The 17,583-nt window shown below is 39.0% G+C and overlaps 1 protein-coding gene across 2 annotated transcripts in view; it reads left to right on the top strand.

Annotated features, from left to right (window-relative positions):
* The window catches only part of ndrg3a (ndrg family member 3a), a 117,351-nt gene that overhangs the window by 53,848 nt on the left and 45,920 nt on the right, over positions 1–17,583 (top strand). For both annotated transcript variants that reach the window (XM_061874868.1, XM_061874867.1), the window contains exons 2-3: positions 3,203–3,284; positions 4,353–4,385. In XM_061874868.1, the coding sequence (XP_061730852.1) occupies positions 3,228–3,284; positions 4,353–4,385 (90 nt within the window). In that variant the 5' untranslated portion in view covers positions 3,203–3,227. The remainder of the gene's footprint in view (positions 1–3,202; positions 3,285–4,352; positions 4,386–17,583) is intronic.

The following is a 17,583-nucleotide window of genomic DNA, read 5'->3' as shown; positions in this document are numbered from 1 at the left end:
GATTTTGAGCCAAAACCTCCTTCCATCGGTGAGAGCTTTGAATGGTTGATCAAATACTTATATTCCACCATAATTTACAAATAAATTCTTTAAAATTCCTACAATGTGAATTCCTGGATTTTTTTTTTTCACATTCTGTCTCTCACAGTTGAAGTTTACCTATGATGAAAATTACAGACCTCTGTCATCATTTTGAGTTGGGGAACTTGCACAATCGGTGGCTGACTAAATACTATTTTGCCCCACTGTATTTACCAGGAAGGTCAAAATTAACATGATAATTACGCGTTAACTATAAATTCCTTGAACGGTAATTTTTTTTTTTTAAACGTGCAATCAACTTTTTTTTACCCTCAGCCCGTTCCGTAACTTGGGGAAATGTGTAATGGCATCCAGTTACTGATGAGCCACAAGCTCGAAAATAGCTAGCAGAACTGCACAAAAAAAAATGGGGACTTTATGGAAATCTCAAATCCAAAGCCATGGCAAGTCATTCTCCGGACAAATCAAGACAAGATAACACTACCTTCAATCGCCATGAGACAACATAATTGGACCGAACGCTGCTGGCGTGCATTGCTGCATAAGGAGGAATTCCACTCAATACCATGTAGATTGTTACTCTAACTCAGTGGTTCTTAACCTGGGTTCGATCAAACCCAAGGGGTCGGTGAGTCGGCCTCAGGGGTTCGGTGGAGCCTCCACCGCGGAGGTCAAGACAAAACCCAACTCATTGTGTAAATAAAAACTTCTCCCTTTTGGCGAATTATGGATACCCCCAAACAATGTTCCCTCTAATTTTCCATCTGATTTGCAGGTGTGTAATTTGTTTTGAATTCATGCACTGTGTTGTTTTTTTCTCTTTGAACAAGGTGATGTTCATGCATGGTTCATTTTGTGCACCAGTAAAAAAACAACTTTGTCTTGAATTTGAAAGAAAATTTAATAATAGTTTTTCACTAAAAAAGGTTTTGGTGAAAGCGCATATGAAACTGGTGGGGTTCGGTACCTCCAACAGGGTTAAGAACCGCTGCTCTAACTGCTTTAGTAAGATAGAATAGAAGCTCAGCAGAAACAAAGACTGTAGAGAGAAAGTCTACAGTCACCTTTATCGGTGATTTTCCTCAAAATTTGTCAAGTATTTACTCATACCAATAGCACACATCCAGTTGGCGGCTTCACAATAATAGCACAATGCTTCACATCCGGTTTAACCAACAAAACAATGACAAATGGTCTTACAATACAATCATGCTATTCTATTATTCTGGGATATTTCTACCGCAATAAATATTTTCTGGAACCTTGAAATTAATTGTATTGAAATGATAGCGGCGATATGAAGGAGGAAGACTGTCTTTGAACAAACTCGTCTTCTTCTTTGCTACCACTGAGACTGGGTTTAAAACAGCAGGCATGCCTGCCACTGCCCTTTGCAGCCCACATCGGGTAATTACAGTTCACTTCACAATATTACCATTGCTATGGTGTATTGTTTTTTAACCTGTTATAATTGACATTCCACAATTAAAGAATGATAAACAAGCGGAATATTCAATTTTATCCATAAGAAGGTACAGAAGGTTAAATCATTGTCATATAGAGATATGAATGCCATTAACTTGTACGACATGTAAAGTACAGAATATCCAAAACATTTATTCAGGTACATAGATTAAAAACCACTTAACATCTTTGACGATCAAAGCATGAGCCTATCTAAACACGGCAGTGCTTCTAAAGCATGAATACAAATTCTGTATTCCTGCAAAATACAAACTCTGGCAAGAGACCAACACACAGCAGACATATTTAATGCTCTTTAAAAGCGCGTTGTCCTCTTTTAAAAAGCATAATGTTCAAAAAACATTTCATAGGCCTGGGCCAATATTCGATAAGTCCATTAACCGACGATAAATTTAAATTAAAGTCAGTACGTTTTCCAGCGTGGATAAATTGTCATGTGCATGCCTCAAGAACATTCACGCCTTTTGTCGCTTTTGGCGGTAATTTATTATTGTATTGCTTACAAACTCAGGAAACAAGTTCATGGATATAGGAGGTTTTTATGTGAAAAAAGAAAAAAAATTACAACCAATGGTAGGAAATATTTTAAACATTTAATTGAGATTGTTACACCACCAATTATTATGTATAATTTTGTATACTGTTGTCTATAAATAATTCTGATCAAAAATATAATAAATTATATTGTGAATATTAAGTATCAGCATTGGTATGACCAAAACTGATCCTGTAACTGCTTCATATTTGATGGATACCTAAATTTGGAGTATCAACTAACTAACTAGATAGATAGATAGTACTTTATTGATTCTTCAGGAATATTACAATTCCAGCAGCAGTGTACAGAGTTGAGATACATTTAAAAAGTAAATAATTGGGGTGTAAATGGAAACAAAATAGAAACATATTACTATAAAAATGTAATTAAAAGGCAACAATGGGAATAAAATTATAACAGTAAAATAAGAACAAGAGAAACTAGACAGTAGTGACCATGTCATGAAAAAGTATTGCACTGTTATTGTTTTGCACCTAATAACTAATGTAAAAAAACAATATGAGTGCTTAGTAACAGAAGTATAGATAAGACCATGTTACAACAGAAAGTAACCAGATATTAACAGTAAATTAAAGGTGGCGACTTGTCCAGGGTGTACGCCGCCTTCCGCCCGATTGTAGCTGAGATAGGCGCCAGCGCCCCCCCGCGACCCCAAAAGGGATTAAGCGGTAGAAAATGGATGGATGGATGGATTAATAATAGTTTTGAGAAAATAATACAACAGGAAATAAAGCAATCTGTTACCGCATATCTCAGTCCACGTTTGTAACCTGTTTTAAAACGGTTCTATTATCATTTATGTGCCAGATAACATATCGTTATAGCTGAATGCTGCAATATATTTTTCAATATAGATTTTAGGCCATATCGCAGATCCTTAGTAATTATAATAATTTAAAAAGAAGTTTTATTTATTGATTTTTTTAACTGCTCTGACTTGTCCAGGGTGTACTCCACCTTCCGCCCGTATGTAGCTGGGATAGGCTCTAGCACCCCCCGAATTACTGAAAGAGACAATCGGTAGAAAATGGATGGATGAATAGGGTTACACTCAATTTTGTTGTACTCTGACTCTACGAGAATCAAGATTCTGATTCTATTGTTCTTTGTCTACAGCATTTCACAGGGACTGCACAGCATAATGGATGAGCTCCAGGATGTACAGCTGACTGAGATCAAGCCTCTCCTGACCAATAAGGTGGGCCGCTTGAGAAGACATGCCGCCGACCCTCACCGCAGAACCGCATACAAATATAAAATAATGTTTGAATGTCTTGGAAGCACAAACACAGCTCTCGGTCAAATGCATACACTAGTACTGCTTTAATGCATACTCTGCAGTACTCTTCATCAAAGTGAATTATTCATATGTACCCAACTGTGGGGTTTAGAAAAAGGGGGAGATGGAGAGCAAAAGAGAATTTATTTATTTATTTATTTATTTTTTTTTAAATCAGGCAGTGGAAAGTTTTTTTACTTCTTCAGTCAGCCTCTGGAAGGTGGACGAAAAACTATCTAGGGAGCCATTGGAGTGTTTTGTTGTGCAGCGCGCAGGTGATTTTCACAATGAATACAATACCTGGAAGCGCAGGGGGGTGATGTATTGGATCTTACCTCCTGAGTGGCTTGGAAGACTTATCTGCAAGTCAAGCTTCTCTGATGATAGACAGGCTTGAGAAACTCCACTGATACTGGGTTCTCGCACCACCTAGTGGTTAGATCTATTACTACAAACAGAAAGAGGCTGTAAAGACTTCCAAGAGAATAAACTAGAATGCACAAGGGACCTCCATAAGTCCTGCAAAACAAAATTAGAACACAATGCCACAACAGCTGCAGCACAGAACTAATTAGTACCAAGTAGCAAGGCTTGAGTTTTCCATTACAATATCTGCACCCAAATGATTCCCACAGCTCACTTTTTTAACTTTTGCATCATATAATAGTCTTTCTTCTGAATATGATTTAGTATTTTTTTTTTGCAATAGGTAGTGAAAATGTACTGTATAGCTGTCAAAATGTAAATTACAAATACAAAGTTGCTTTGCAAAATAAACCTTCAAGAGAACTTTTGTTGTAAATTACATTTATTCATTACCTGTGATATTTAGTCATGTTGAACTTTTGTTTTGCTGATTTATTACTATGAAAATATAAAATTGTATATTGACTTTGCAGTGTGGGTTGGATAATTTTGAGTGCAGTTATATATTGGATACATTATTATATTTCATCTATTTATTATGAATGTGTATTTTTTTTTCAGAATGCGCGCAATTTTCAGGATTTCGACTGCCAGGTGAGTTTTTTTTTTCTTGCCTTGTAAATAGGCAGCTGAAATTATGTGTATGGATGAAAATTGTTGTAATACATAAATGCTAAGCCTAGTTGTCTATTGCCTTTAATGCTATAGTTGGCAATAAACTGTTTAAAATATCAAGGGAAGCCTTAAGCAGTGCATTCTAGAGCTGGGTAAAAGGAATATTCCAGTTATTAAAACCTTTATTCAATACATGGTGTAATGCAATGAGAACAAAATAAGAATGATTAATTGAAATCCAAATAACATATTGAAGTCTGTATTCATAACTGTAGTGTACAAATGAGATCACTGGTTGATTTAACTTCTGTTGAAACTCCTTAAGTCAATTCAAAATGAAGTTTAGTAGTGTGTAAGGCTTCCACGTGCATGTATGCACTTCATACGACATAAGCAGGCTTCCGACGAGATGAGGGATGTTCTACAGAGACTTCTCCCATATCTGGATGAGGGCACCAGTCAACTTCTGAACAATCTGTGGCGTAACATAATGATGGTGGTGATGGATGGAAGGAGATAGAATGTCCCAGAGATGCTTCATTGGATTCAGGTTTCGGGATCTGGCAGGTCCGTCCACTGCTGTATTGCTTTCATTTTGCAGGAACTCCTGAGACACTGCCATTTCAGTTATTTTCTGGAAAATGCCAATCAGGTGCTACTTACTTGAGCACAAGTCTTCATTCCATCTTCATGGCGTCTGTTTGGGACAGTTTGTGCAGAAACATGCGCTCTTGTGGCTTGCTGGAGGTCGTTTTGTCCGCCTATGGCAGTGCACAAATGAGCAGACCATGGTCTTAATGCTAGATTGTGGCCCCCATGTCTCTCTTGGTATCTACTTCATGCTTTTAACATCGTTATGGCAGCCTTTTCGCCATGGCGCACAATGTGCTATACTGGCTGAGTTGCAGAAATAGCAATGAGAGCTGTGGCAAAATCTAAAATGTATCATAATCAGCCAGGAAAGAGGACTACAGGCAAACACTCTGTGGCCACAATATTTAGGACGTTTCCTTTAAATAAAGGTTATCTTGCTAATTGTCTCATTTGCATAACAGAAATTAAGTCACGGTCAGTGAACCAGTCATGCTTTATTGTACATGAGTGACATGTATGGCTTGTTTTTATGGTTTGTTTTATTGTAGTTTGGTTGTGGTTTGTGCCAAAAATCCAACCTTACTCAAGTAATTGGATTGAAATGGCAACAACTTCTAGTTTGTGCAGCATCCCCAGTGAGAAAGGGGCAAACTATGTTCATACCAGTGACGTTCTGTAAGGAGAGGCAAGTGAGGCAGTGCCTCACCTGCCACTAGGTGGCTTAACCATGAGATTTTCCAAAACAAAGTACTAAAATAAAGTTTTAATTTTTCTTTTTTGGTTTATGCTTTCAATATGATTTTGGTGTGGTTCTTGTATATTTTGATAATTTTCATGGTACAAATTGCAGAAATTCCATGTTTCCTGATCAAAACAATGCAGCAGATGAGAAGTGAGGCAGGTACAGGCGGTGCCTCCACAGCTACACGCAGTGTGTATTAGGTTTGCGTGCGAGGGGGCGCATGCTTATTGCCATGTGGGAAAGGCAGGTCTTGAGGCAGCAAGTACCTCTGCCTCAAGGTAGGGGGTGATATATTGTCAACTTGCAGTTCAATGCCTCAGCATTACTCTGACTCGCCACACTGGGAGAAGTGGGGGCGCTCAAGCTAGCAGACACAGGTCTCTCCACCGGAAGCCGGCATTTTTTTCTTAACTATATATATGACAAACATGGCATTTTTATTAGAGTAAGCCAGCATTTGTGGGTGTTTTTTTTTTTAATGCAAAAATACAAATTTCTTGGAATGAAATTGAATTAGGGCTTCACGGTGGCAGAGGGGTTAGTGCGTCTGCCTCACAATACGAAGGTCCTGCACTCCTGGGTTCAAATCCAGGCTCGGGATCTTTCTGTGTGGAGTTTGCATGTCCTCCCCGTGAATGCGTGGGTTCCCTCCGGGTACTCCGGCTTCCTCCCACTTCCAAAGACATGCACCTGGGGATAGGTTGATTGGCAACACTAAATTGGCCCTAGTGTGTGAATGTGAGTGTGAATGTTGTCCGTCTATCTGTGTTGGCCCTGCGATGAGGTGTCGACTGGTCCAGGGTGTACCCCGCCTTCCGCCCGATTGTAGCTGAGATAGGCGGCAGCGCCCCCAAAAGGGAATAAGCGGTAGAAAATGGATGGATGGAAATTGAATTAAATGAATGTTTCTGCCAATATGGAGGATTATATACTGTATCCAAGATGAAATACTTCTCTAAACTGGACTTTAAGACAAAATGAATGTGAAGTGAATTATATTCATATAGCGCTTTTTCTCTAGTGACTCAAAGCGCTTTACATATTGAAACCAAATATAATTTTGTTTTACATATAAACCAGTGTGGGTGGCACTGGGAGCAAGTGGGTAAAGTGTCTTGCCCAAGGACACAATGGCAGTGACTAGGATGACAGAAGCGGGATTCGAACCTAAAGACAATAAATAGGCCTTTTTTTCCACCAAAATTTCAGGAAATTTAGGTTCTACTACTTTAAGTTCACAACTGTAGAAGTTTGTTTCCACCGCATTTAACAGTTCAGGTAGTCTATACAAATCAGGTTGGTGACGTATGGATGATTAGTACATTATATTTATACGCTGATGTAATGTACAGTAAATAAAGAGTCGTGTTTATTTTACTAGTGTAAGTAAATCCAATACAAATCAATAATATACAAAAGCATATGACTTAAAAAAAAAAAAAGTTTCGGATTTTACATAAAATTATCAGATTTGAGTCAGCCTGTGAGCTTTAGCATTTGGCTCACTTGGGTTGAGAAGAATAACTCCAGAACCGGTCACAGACTACTTTTGCAGCAGGTAACAAAGTAAATGTTGAATATTTAATGTGATTTATCTTTGTCCACTAAGGTCGAACTACCAGTGAGCAGCTTTGAAGTTTGGCTGAATGCTTTAAAATCATCTGTAAATACGTATATATAATAGTCTGTACACTTCTCGTAGCTTAGGGTAATGAAATTTAGTTTGTAAAAATGCATAAACAATTTTGTTAAGTTCCATTCTTCTACTCAAAAAGGACCCACTGACAATTCACGATTTCCAATTGATCAACTTTTTATTTTCCAACTTGAATCATTGTTGGTTTAATTTCAGTTGATCTTCAAAATCAGTGGGTTGTAAACCTTGAAACCACAGAAACATAGATGTTAATGTAATTACACAGGTATTTTCAAACAATGTTTTACAAATGCTTTCAAACCTCTGAATAATGTTTTAAACTTTCTACATAGTTTAAATCTTAAACCATAAGCTTTGACTTTAAATCTTTTAGCTTAAACCATTTCACATTTTAACTTCAGTTTTAAACTTTTACATATGCTTTAAACTGGCTAAACACAGTATGCAATCAATGCTCAAAGTGTAATGCAGTAATTCAACTTGAACCCAGCAGTTTAAACAAACAAATTAGGATAGTTCAGTAAGCAAATTAACAAGCTTGCAGGTCCAAGTTAAGCATATTAAACATAGCATTTTGATCATCATCAAATTAAACATATTCACCGACCATCGGTGTGTTTGGAGAAACTTGTTGAGTGGATTTTGCTGTTGTGGCTGCTTGCTGTTCTTCCTTCCATGTAACTTGTTTGGTGAATGAGCCTGATTGAACCTCCTTCCTTTTCAGGTGCCTTCAATCAGTAATTTTCGCGGCCATTTTACCTTGGCATTCTGGGAATTGTAGTTTACAATGATTTTGACCATGTAGGGCCTGGATTACTGACACCTCTGCAGATTGGTTTAAAGACTACCTCTGAGTAAAAACACTGCAAGAAATTTCCCCTAATTAGCATTTTTCATCACACAGATGCCGCACAAAAGTTCTTCCATGTCAAAAAAATCCCTTTGTTTTTCTTTCTCTTCATTGTCAAGTATAAAACACAAGAAATTTCGACTCGCAATCTTTAATGGAAGTTTTTATGTTCGAAAAGAAAGTTTTTAGAAATGTTTTCTTTTTTCCAAGGGTGGCCTAACATTTGAGAACCACTGCCCTTAGGCGACATTAAAATAAAAATAAATTGATCTGTGCTGTCGGTGGGTCAGGGTGAGTAAATCAAGCATTCCTTTGCTCTTACCAGTGACAGCCTGTCATTACCTTCCCATGTTCACCGTAAACAAACATGGCGTCGATCGGATGGTACTTCTTTACTTTTTCAAACGAAAACATTTTAGATCTTAGAGATAGGCTGAGAAGCACTGCCATCCGGAGGGAACTCAAAGTAAAGCCGCTGCTCCTTCACATCGAGAGGAGCCAGATGAGGTGGTTCGGGCATCTGGTCAGGATGCCACCCGAACGCCTCCCTAAGGGAGGTGTTTAGGGCACGTCCAACCGGTAGGAGGCCACGGGGAAGACCCAGGACACGTTGGGAAGACTATGTCTCCCGGCTGACCTGGGAACGCCTCGGGATCCCCCGGGAAGAGCTAGACGAAGAGGCTTGGGAGAGGGAAGTCTGGGTTTCCCTGCTTAGGCTGTTGCCCCCGCGACCTGACCTCGGATAAGCGGAAGAAGATGGAAGATGGATGGATGGATGGACGAAAACATTTTGCATTTCATTTGCACGAGGGAAAAAAATTAATCGAGCTTCAACACATCAAACCTTATCAGCCACGAGACGCTAGCATGCAACAGTATTTTGAAGTTAAAGTATCAATGATACGCACACACTAGGTGTGCTGAAATTTGTCCTCTGCATTTGACCCCTCTCCTTGTTCACCCCCTGGTAGGTGAGGGGAGCAGTGGTGGAGCAGGGGTCGGGAACCTTTTTGGCCGAGAGAGCTATAAAAGCCAAATATTTAAAAATGTATTTCTGTGAGAGCCATACTGAGGTGGGTAGTATCGCGCTACATTTACTCCGTTACATCTACTTGAGTAACTTCTGGGATAAATTGTACTTCTAAGAGTAGTTTTAACGCTACTTTTACTCCGCTCCATTTATCTACATTCAGCTGGCTACTCGCTTCTGATTTTTATCGATCTATTAATGCACGCTTTGTTTTGTTTTGTCAGACAGACCTTCAAAGTAGGACCTATCACATGCCTGCGTTTCACCAATCAAATGCAGTCACTGGTGACGTTTGACTCCGTTTCACCAACCAAACAGAGCCAGGCGCTCACATCATTAACCGTACACTTTATTTATTAAAAAAAAAAAAAACTTTATTTATAAATTTCAACATTTACAAACAGTTGAAAATAATAATCAAAGTAAGTTCAAAAACAGTACAAAACAGCGCCAGGGGGTTGTAAAATCAAAGTAACTAAAATAGAATGCAAAGTATATATATATATATATATATATATATATATATATATATATATATATATATATATATATATATATATATATATATATATATATATATATATATATATATATATATATATATATATATATATATATATATATATATATATATATATATATATAGGGCTTCACGGTGGCAGAGGGGTTAGTGCATCTGCCTCACAATACGAAGGTCCTGCACTCCTGGGTTCAAATCCAGGCTCGGGATCTTTCTGTGTGGAGTTTGCATGTTCTCCCCGTGAATGCGTGGGTTCCCTCCGGGTACTCCGGCTTCCTCCCACTTCCAAAAACATGCACCTGGGGATAGGTTGATTGGCAACACTAAATTGGCCCTAGTGTGTGAATGTGAGTGTGAATGTTGTCTGTCTATCTGTGTTGGCCCTGCGATGAGGTGGCAACTTGCCCAGGGTGTACCCCGCCTTCCGCCCGATTGTAGCTGAGATAGGCGCCAGTGCCCCCCGCGACTCCAAAAAGGGAATAAGCGGTAGAAATGGATGGATATATATATATATATATCCATCTATCGATATATATATAGATCGATAGATGGATAGATAGATAGATATAAAATAAACTAAATGCAAAGCCTTTGGCTCACTTAATCTCAGTAAATAACTTAAATTTGGAACACAGCATCATAGTTTTCACAGCTTTTTGGTTGTTAGACGTAGAGTGTTTTAATGTAGAGTTCCAAATCTTTTTGAAAGGCACAAAAAACAGGTCGGGTATTGAGAAACTTACATTTATGAATATAAAACTTAGCTAATACCATAATGAGGTTTCAAAGGTAAAATTCATTTTCACATTTTTTTTTCAATACAGTGTAAAACCAAATATATATTATTTAATATATATTATTGTTTTAGTTGCTTAAGAGATATTCCTGGCTCTGATGTTGTTCATTGCTATTTTCATGTTTTTGTGCATTACTTGTGGCCGTCATCATTAAACGAACAGGTTACTCATCAGTTACTGGAGGACCAGGGGTCGGGAACCTTGAGTAGTACTTGATTAGTTTTTTCACAACATACTTTTTACTTTTACTCAAGTAAATATTTGGGTGATTACTCCTTACTTTTACTTGAGTAATACATCTCTAAATTAACAGTACTCTTACTTGAGTACAATATCTGGCTACTCTACCCACCTCTGGAGCCATATCATATTTTTTAACACTGAATACAACTAAATACATAGATTTTTAAGTAAGACCAACATTTTTAGAGCATAATAAGTCTCTTATTCTTTTTAATGACATTGTTATTCTGAAGCTAGCCAATATTCAATAAAATACTTCTTACCATTGATGCGACGTTTTAAACAGGTGCGATAGAAACATTAATGGATGGCTTAAAATGCATGACAAAGTTTTATATTTTGAACGTTATTTTCAACACTGATTACCAGCGGAATTATTCATTACTTATCATGTTAAGCAATGTCAGCTAAGATTTATCTGAGAGCTAAATACAGTCATCAAAAGAGCCACACCTGGCCCGAGAGCCATAGGTTCCCTACCCTTGACATAGAGCAAAGGCTCATTGTTGGGCTGCAAGCGCCCCCTATTGGCCCTCAGTAATAATACACTTATCCACCACTTTCAGCAGTAATATCAAACAAACGATATGTCTGGAGCTTAAGTCATAGTCGTGTAAAAAAATAAATTCGGGAGTCTCCTGGAAAAATCGTGAGGGTTGGCAAGTAGTAGAATTAGCGGTGAATGTACCGCCACTGTATAATACCGACGGGCCAGCTCTAATGTTAATTTAATATTGTCTCAAGGGCCAAAATAAATTACATGGGCCAGAGTTTGACACACATGGGTTAGTGCGTCTGCCTCACAGTACAAAAGTCCTGAGTAGTCCTGGGTTCAATCCCGGGCTCGGGATCTTTCTGTGCGGGGTTTGCATGTCCTTCCCGTGACTGCGTGGGTTCCCTCCGGGTACTCCGGCTTCCTCCTACCTCCAAAAGACATGCACCTGGGGATAGGTTGATTGGCAACACTAAATTGGCCCTAGTGTGTGAATGTGAGTGTGAATGTTGTCTGTCTATCTGTGTTGGCCCTGTGATGAGGTGGCGACTTCTTCAAGGTGTACCCCGCCTTCCGCCCAATTGTAGCTGAGATAGGCACCAGCGACCCCAATTGATTGATTGATTGATTGATACTTTTATTAGTAGATTGCACAGTACAGTACATATTCCGTACAAGTGACCACTAAATGGTAACACCCGAATAAGTTTTTCAACTTGTTTAAGTCAGGGTCCACGTTAATCAATTCATGGTACAAATATATACTATCAACATAATACAGTCATCACACAAGTTAATCATCATAGTATGTACATTGAATTATTTACATTATTTACAGTCCGGGGGGTGGGATGAGGAGCTTTGGTTGATATCAGAACTTCAGTCATCAACAATTGCATCAACAGAGAAATGTGGACATTGAAACAGTGTAGGTCTTATTTAGTAGGATATGTACAGCCAGCAGAGAACATAGTGAGTTCAGATAGCATAAGAACAAGTATATACATTAGAAGTACATTTGAGTTGTTTATAATCCGGGGAGATGGGATGTGAATGGAGGAGGGTATTAGAAAAGTGTTGAAGTTGACTGGAGGTGTTGTTTAAGAGCGGTTTTGAAAGAATATAGAGATGCACTTACTTTTATACCTGTTGGGAGTGTATCCCACATTGATGTGGCATAGAAAGAGAATGAGTTAAGACCTTTGTTAGATCGAAATCTGGGTTTAACGTGGTTTGTGGAGCTCCCCCTGGTGTTGTGGTTATGGCGGTCATATACGTTAAGGAAGTAATTTGACATGTATTTCGGTATCAAGGAGGTGTAGCGGATTTTATAGACTAGGCTCAGTGCAAGTTGTTTTACTCTGGGAATAAGCGGTAAAAATGGATGGATGGATGGAATTTGTTTTGTGGCACATTGAGGCGCTATCCAAGTTAGGATTGTTTGGCCCTGGCGATGCCCTTCTCATGTTTCTGCTGGTTACCCGAGTGTATTGTGCTTCATGAAATTGGAGGGAAGGACATATTTCTTGTATCTTAGTTTGTTTACAGCGTAGAACTCAACGATCTCCTCCTGCTTTGTTGTAATGGCGGATATTTTTGTATCGTAAAACGGTAAATAGACAGACATTCGGCAGGACCCCATCATCCTGTATGAACCAGAAAGTCTTCATAACAAACAGGGCTGTGTAGTGTGTTCCTCTGATGTCTTGTTCTGTACTTGTACAAGACAACTGAGGGGTCATCGGTCATCGTGATGACTGCACCATCCCTCTGTGCTGCTGCTGATGTTATGTTCAGGTTGTTTTAAAGGGCAAACTCCTAATTCTTATGCCACAAATGGCCCACTGGCATCGTATGTTTGAAGCTGCACGGCTGTGCGGAGGGATAGGGGACACAGTGACCGTGTGTGGAGAGAGTGTCAGAGAAGACAGCCTCTGTACAGGGCGTGGTACTGCTGCAGTCTTGTGCTATTTATGACGTTCTCGCTGTACTGGGGGATGGCGTGACTCAGTCTCCTCCACCCGTTGGAACTGCAGAGGTTTTAAGGTGCACTTAGGAACAAAGAGCCATTTTATCCAGATGGAAATATTTTATGTGTACAATTTCATCACCAGTTGATGCAGTAAAAAATAGGCATGCTTTTATTTATTTATGTATTGTTTTACTACTTTTGCATATGTGATTGCTTTTCTTAGCGGTATGCTTTTCTTATATTAGTCATCCTTTAAAAGGTACTAATTATTACTACTTGTAGGGTTTTGATGGTTAATCTTTGCCCCTGCTTGAAATGGCAAAACATATCACTGGCAGTTTCATATTGTACCCAGCAGAGGGCACCAGTCGCCTATTTATGAGAGTAGTCCATCCATCCATTTTCCCACTGCTTGTCTCTTTTAGGGTCGCGGGGAGTGCTGGAGCCCAAAAGGGACAGCACCATTCGGGCGGAAGGCGGGGTACACCCTAGACAAGTTGCCACCTCATCACAGGGTCAACACAGATAGACAGACAACATTCACACTCACATTCACACACTAGGGCCGATTTAGTGTTGCCAATCAACCTATCCCCAGGTGCATGTCCTTGGAGGTGGGAGGAAGCTGGAGTACCCGGAGGGAACCCACGCAGAATTATAGATGACAGCAAAAAGTTTGCTTGCAACAGTAGATCCATCCATCCATTTCTACCGCTTGTCCCTTTCGGGATCGTAGGTGTAGCTGGAGCCTATCTCAGCTGCATTCGGGCAGAAGGCGGGGTAGCAAAAACACCAAAAACAACTTTTATTTTATATATGTTATGAGTGAATTGCGTAAAAACACAGGTAAACAAATATTGCTGAGTTTTCAACAATGTCCATCACTAACTTGTGCAGCAACATTGTCCTTCACGGCCTTAAAAGGACTCACAGCGTCCAAATGAACATTTCACTAACAAGTTCCCTTTATGTACTTTTTGCTCCAGCAAATGAATCTAGCTGGCATTTTCCAAAATATGAATTAGCTTTTGAGAAATGGGTAGGTACCTAACTGTACTTGGAACGCCCCCTCTCCATCACAAGACTCAATATGCTGCCCCCCATTTCCCCACATAAACCGTGAGGATAAAGACATGTGTAACTATTATTATAGTTATTTAGTTGCATGCTTTTGTCATCCTGGTCGATGATGACTTCAAAACTGATATGGTTAACATTATGAGCAAAAAATAAATACTAACAGAATCGACATATCTGGACTTCCATTCTCTTCCATCTCCTCTTCCATAGCCTGTGTTTCCTCATACTCTTGCAGCATTTCTTCAAGCATCTTGAGCAACATGAATAGCAAAGGGCGGAACATGGAATCCTTGTGGCTTAACTTTTTTTTCCTCTCATTTTTGAGACGATGTCTGATCTTCTTTTTCCGATTTTCCTCATTTTGCTGGAGTCTTTTAAAGACATTTCCATCCCAACTCAGACCAAAACCCTTCTTCTTCTAAGTCAGGTTGATTTAAATGGTTATTGTAAATTAATTCCTCTCACTTGCTCTATTCCAAGTCAGTTTGACTGAAGAGGTTCATACTTTGCTCATATTCCCATGGTTTAGTAATGTATGCAGGCTGACATGTTCTTTAGTTGTATTGCTACACCCTGTAACCATGGATTTGGCAGACATATTTAATAATTTCTTCAAATTATGCGCAAAAATATTGTGATTGGGGAGGAATATGCTACCAAAACACATTGTATGCAATATGAAAAAGCTTCCAGTCTTCTGTAGGTGACGTCAGCAGAGTGATGCAGGTTGGTCCACATTTTAGAACTAAAAGGTGTTCTAAAACGTGCTATTATTACAATTGTGTCTATTTTACCTTTTTAGGTACAAAACATATGAAATAAGTGCTACTGTTGTCAGCATTAGAGGGGTCCTTTAACCTCTTAAGACACAAGCTGTTTGTGTACATGCTTTTTTTTATTTCTCTTTGCTATTTAGGCTTATTGGACCCTAATTAGAATAAAAACTAAAACTCATCTTTTGATATGATGTACTTAGTCCATAAGTACACAAGTGTGTACTTCATGTGTAGTGACATGCTAATTTTAATTTTTACACTTTTTATTTTTTCAAAATTCCATTGTATTTTATACTCTTCTGACACCAACAGATATCAGTTTAAGTGTCCATATGTCGGCATAAGACCCCAATTCAGTAGTGTACACAATTTTGAGGTTAATGCCTAATTCTCGGATCCATTTAGATCTAAAGAAGTGACGTGCCTGAGCCTCCATACTTTAGTACTTTTAATTCTTGTGAGTGTAGAAGGAAATGAGAGCGACCAGATACCTGTAGTTTGAAATTGAATTGAATTGAAATATTTATTTCAAACCTGCACAGTACAACTAAACACGGGTTTGTTTTTTGTTGTTTTTACATTTTGCCAGAGATATTTAAGCAAGCCTTGAAAAGGGGTTGGATGCAGCAGATGCTTATAATATCCCAACCCCTCTCACTCATTCCACATTTAACATAAACAATATAATACAAGAACAATACTCTATAAACAAAAACAAGAAAACCTCCTGTACACTAACAATACTATGAGAAAAGACAAGACGAGACAAAACACACACACACACACGCACTCACACACACACACGCACGCACGCACTCACTCAATCACACAAAGACACGGGCCCCAAACACTCTCTCACCATACACCTCTCTCCCATCGCTCTGTGCTGAGGGCATCACTCTCTTTCCTCCTCGTACTTCTTTAGTACATCTTTTTTAAACAGTGTTTTAAATTGAATCATGCTAGAACACTTTTTGAACTTGTCCCCTAAGTTGTTCCACAGATTCACTCCACGAACTGAAATGCACATTGATTTTAAAGTTGTTCTAAATTTAGGCAAATATAATTTGTTGTTTCCTCTTAAACTGTAACTATGGTGATCATCTCTATCATGGAATAGGTTCTGTATATTGGATGGTAGAGAGTTTTGGGAAGCCCTAACATAATTTGAGCAGTTTTAAAGTTGATCGCATCGTTCAGTTTAAGTTGCTTTAAGTCCATAAATAGTGGTCTGAACAATCTGCTGTCCCTCATTTAAGTAGCTCTCCAGCCATTTCCCTCCCAATCCCCTTATGCCATAGTTTTCCAGTTTATTTACCAAAATCTCGTGGTCAATGGTATCGAAAAAATTCCTATTACAAATTTGTTCTTCTCCATCCCATTAGTAATGTTTTCTATTAAATCAATTAGAGCTAATGAAGTTGACCTATTTTGTCGGAACCCATATTGACAATCGGATGATAATTTGTGCTTTTCAATGAAGCCACAAAGTCTATTATCGAATATTTTTTCCAATATTTTTGATAACTGTGGCAGAAGGTGAGACAGGCCGGTAATTTGTGAAGTCCACTTAAGTGATGTTGGGAAAATCCTTGAAAACTTGAGAAGTTTTTCAATTTAAGCGCCCCCCGCGACCCCAAAAGGGAATAAGCGGTAGAAAATGGATGGATGGATGGAGTATGTAGTATATACTTATAGTATAATACTGAATAAATGAACATTTCTAAATGGAGATGTCCCGATCCCTATTGCGGGCCAATATTTGCCTTTTTTTAACTGATTGGCAATCTGCCAAGTCCAGCCAATCTTTACCGCAGCTGTGTAACAGAGTACATTTTTGGCTAAACATGCTACACACTTGGTCAGACCTGGGCAAATTAAGGCCCGGGGGCCACATGCGGCCAGTTAAGCTTTTCAATATGACCCGCCGGACATTCCCAAATAATATTTTTTAGATCTTTAAGATGGAAAGTGAAGCGGCTATTATGCTGTGCAGTGAAGTTTTCAAATGACCGCAAGTCTTGAACTATACAAAGTATTAGCAATGGTTGGAATCTGCGCTTTTGCATGATATAGTATCAATCAATCAATCAATGTTTACTTATATAGCCCTAAATCACTAGTGTCTCAAAGGGCTGCACAAACCACCACGACATCCTCGGTAGGCCCACATAAGGGCAAGGAAAACTCACACCCAGTGGGACATCGGTGACAATAATGACCCAGTGGGACGTCGGTGACAATGATGAGTATGAGAACCTTGGAGAGGAGGAAAGCAATGGATATCGAGCGGGTCTAACATGATACTGTGAAAGTTCAATCCACAATGGATCCAACACAGTCGCGAGAGTCCAGTCCAAAGCGGATCCAACACAGCAGCGAGAGTCCCGTTCACAGCGGAGCCAGCAGGAAACCATCCCAAG

Source organism: Nerophis ophidion, linkage group LG16 (genome assembly GCF_033978795.1).
Source record: "Nerophis ophidion isolate RoL-2023_Sa linkage group LG16, RoL_Noph_v1.0, whole genome shotgun sequence".
Taxonomy (NCBI): Eukaryota; Metazoa; Chordata; class Actinopteri; order Syngnathiformes; family Syngnathidae; genus Nerophis; species Nerophis ophidion.
The sequence above is the reverse complement of the archived record's forward strand: the minus strand, read 5'-3'. Positions and strand labels throughout refer to the sequence as shown.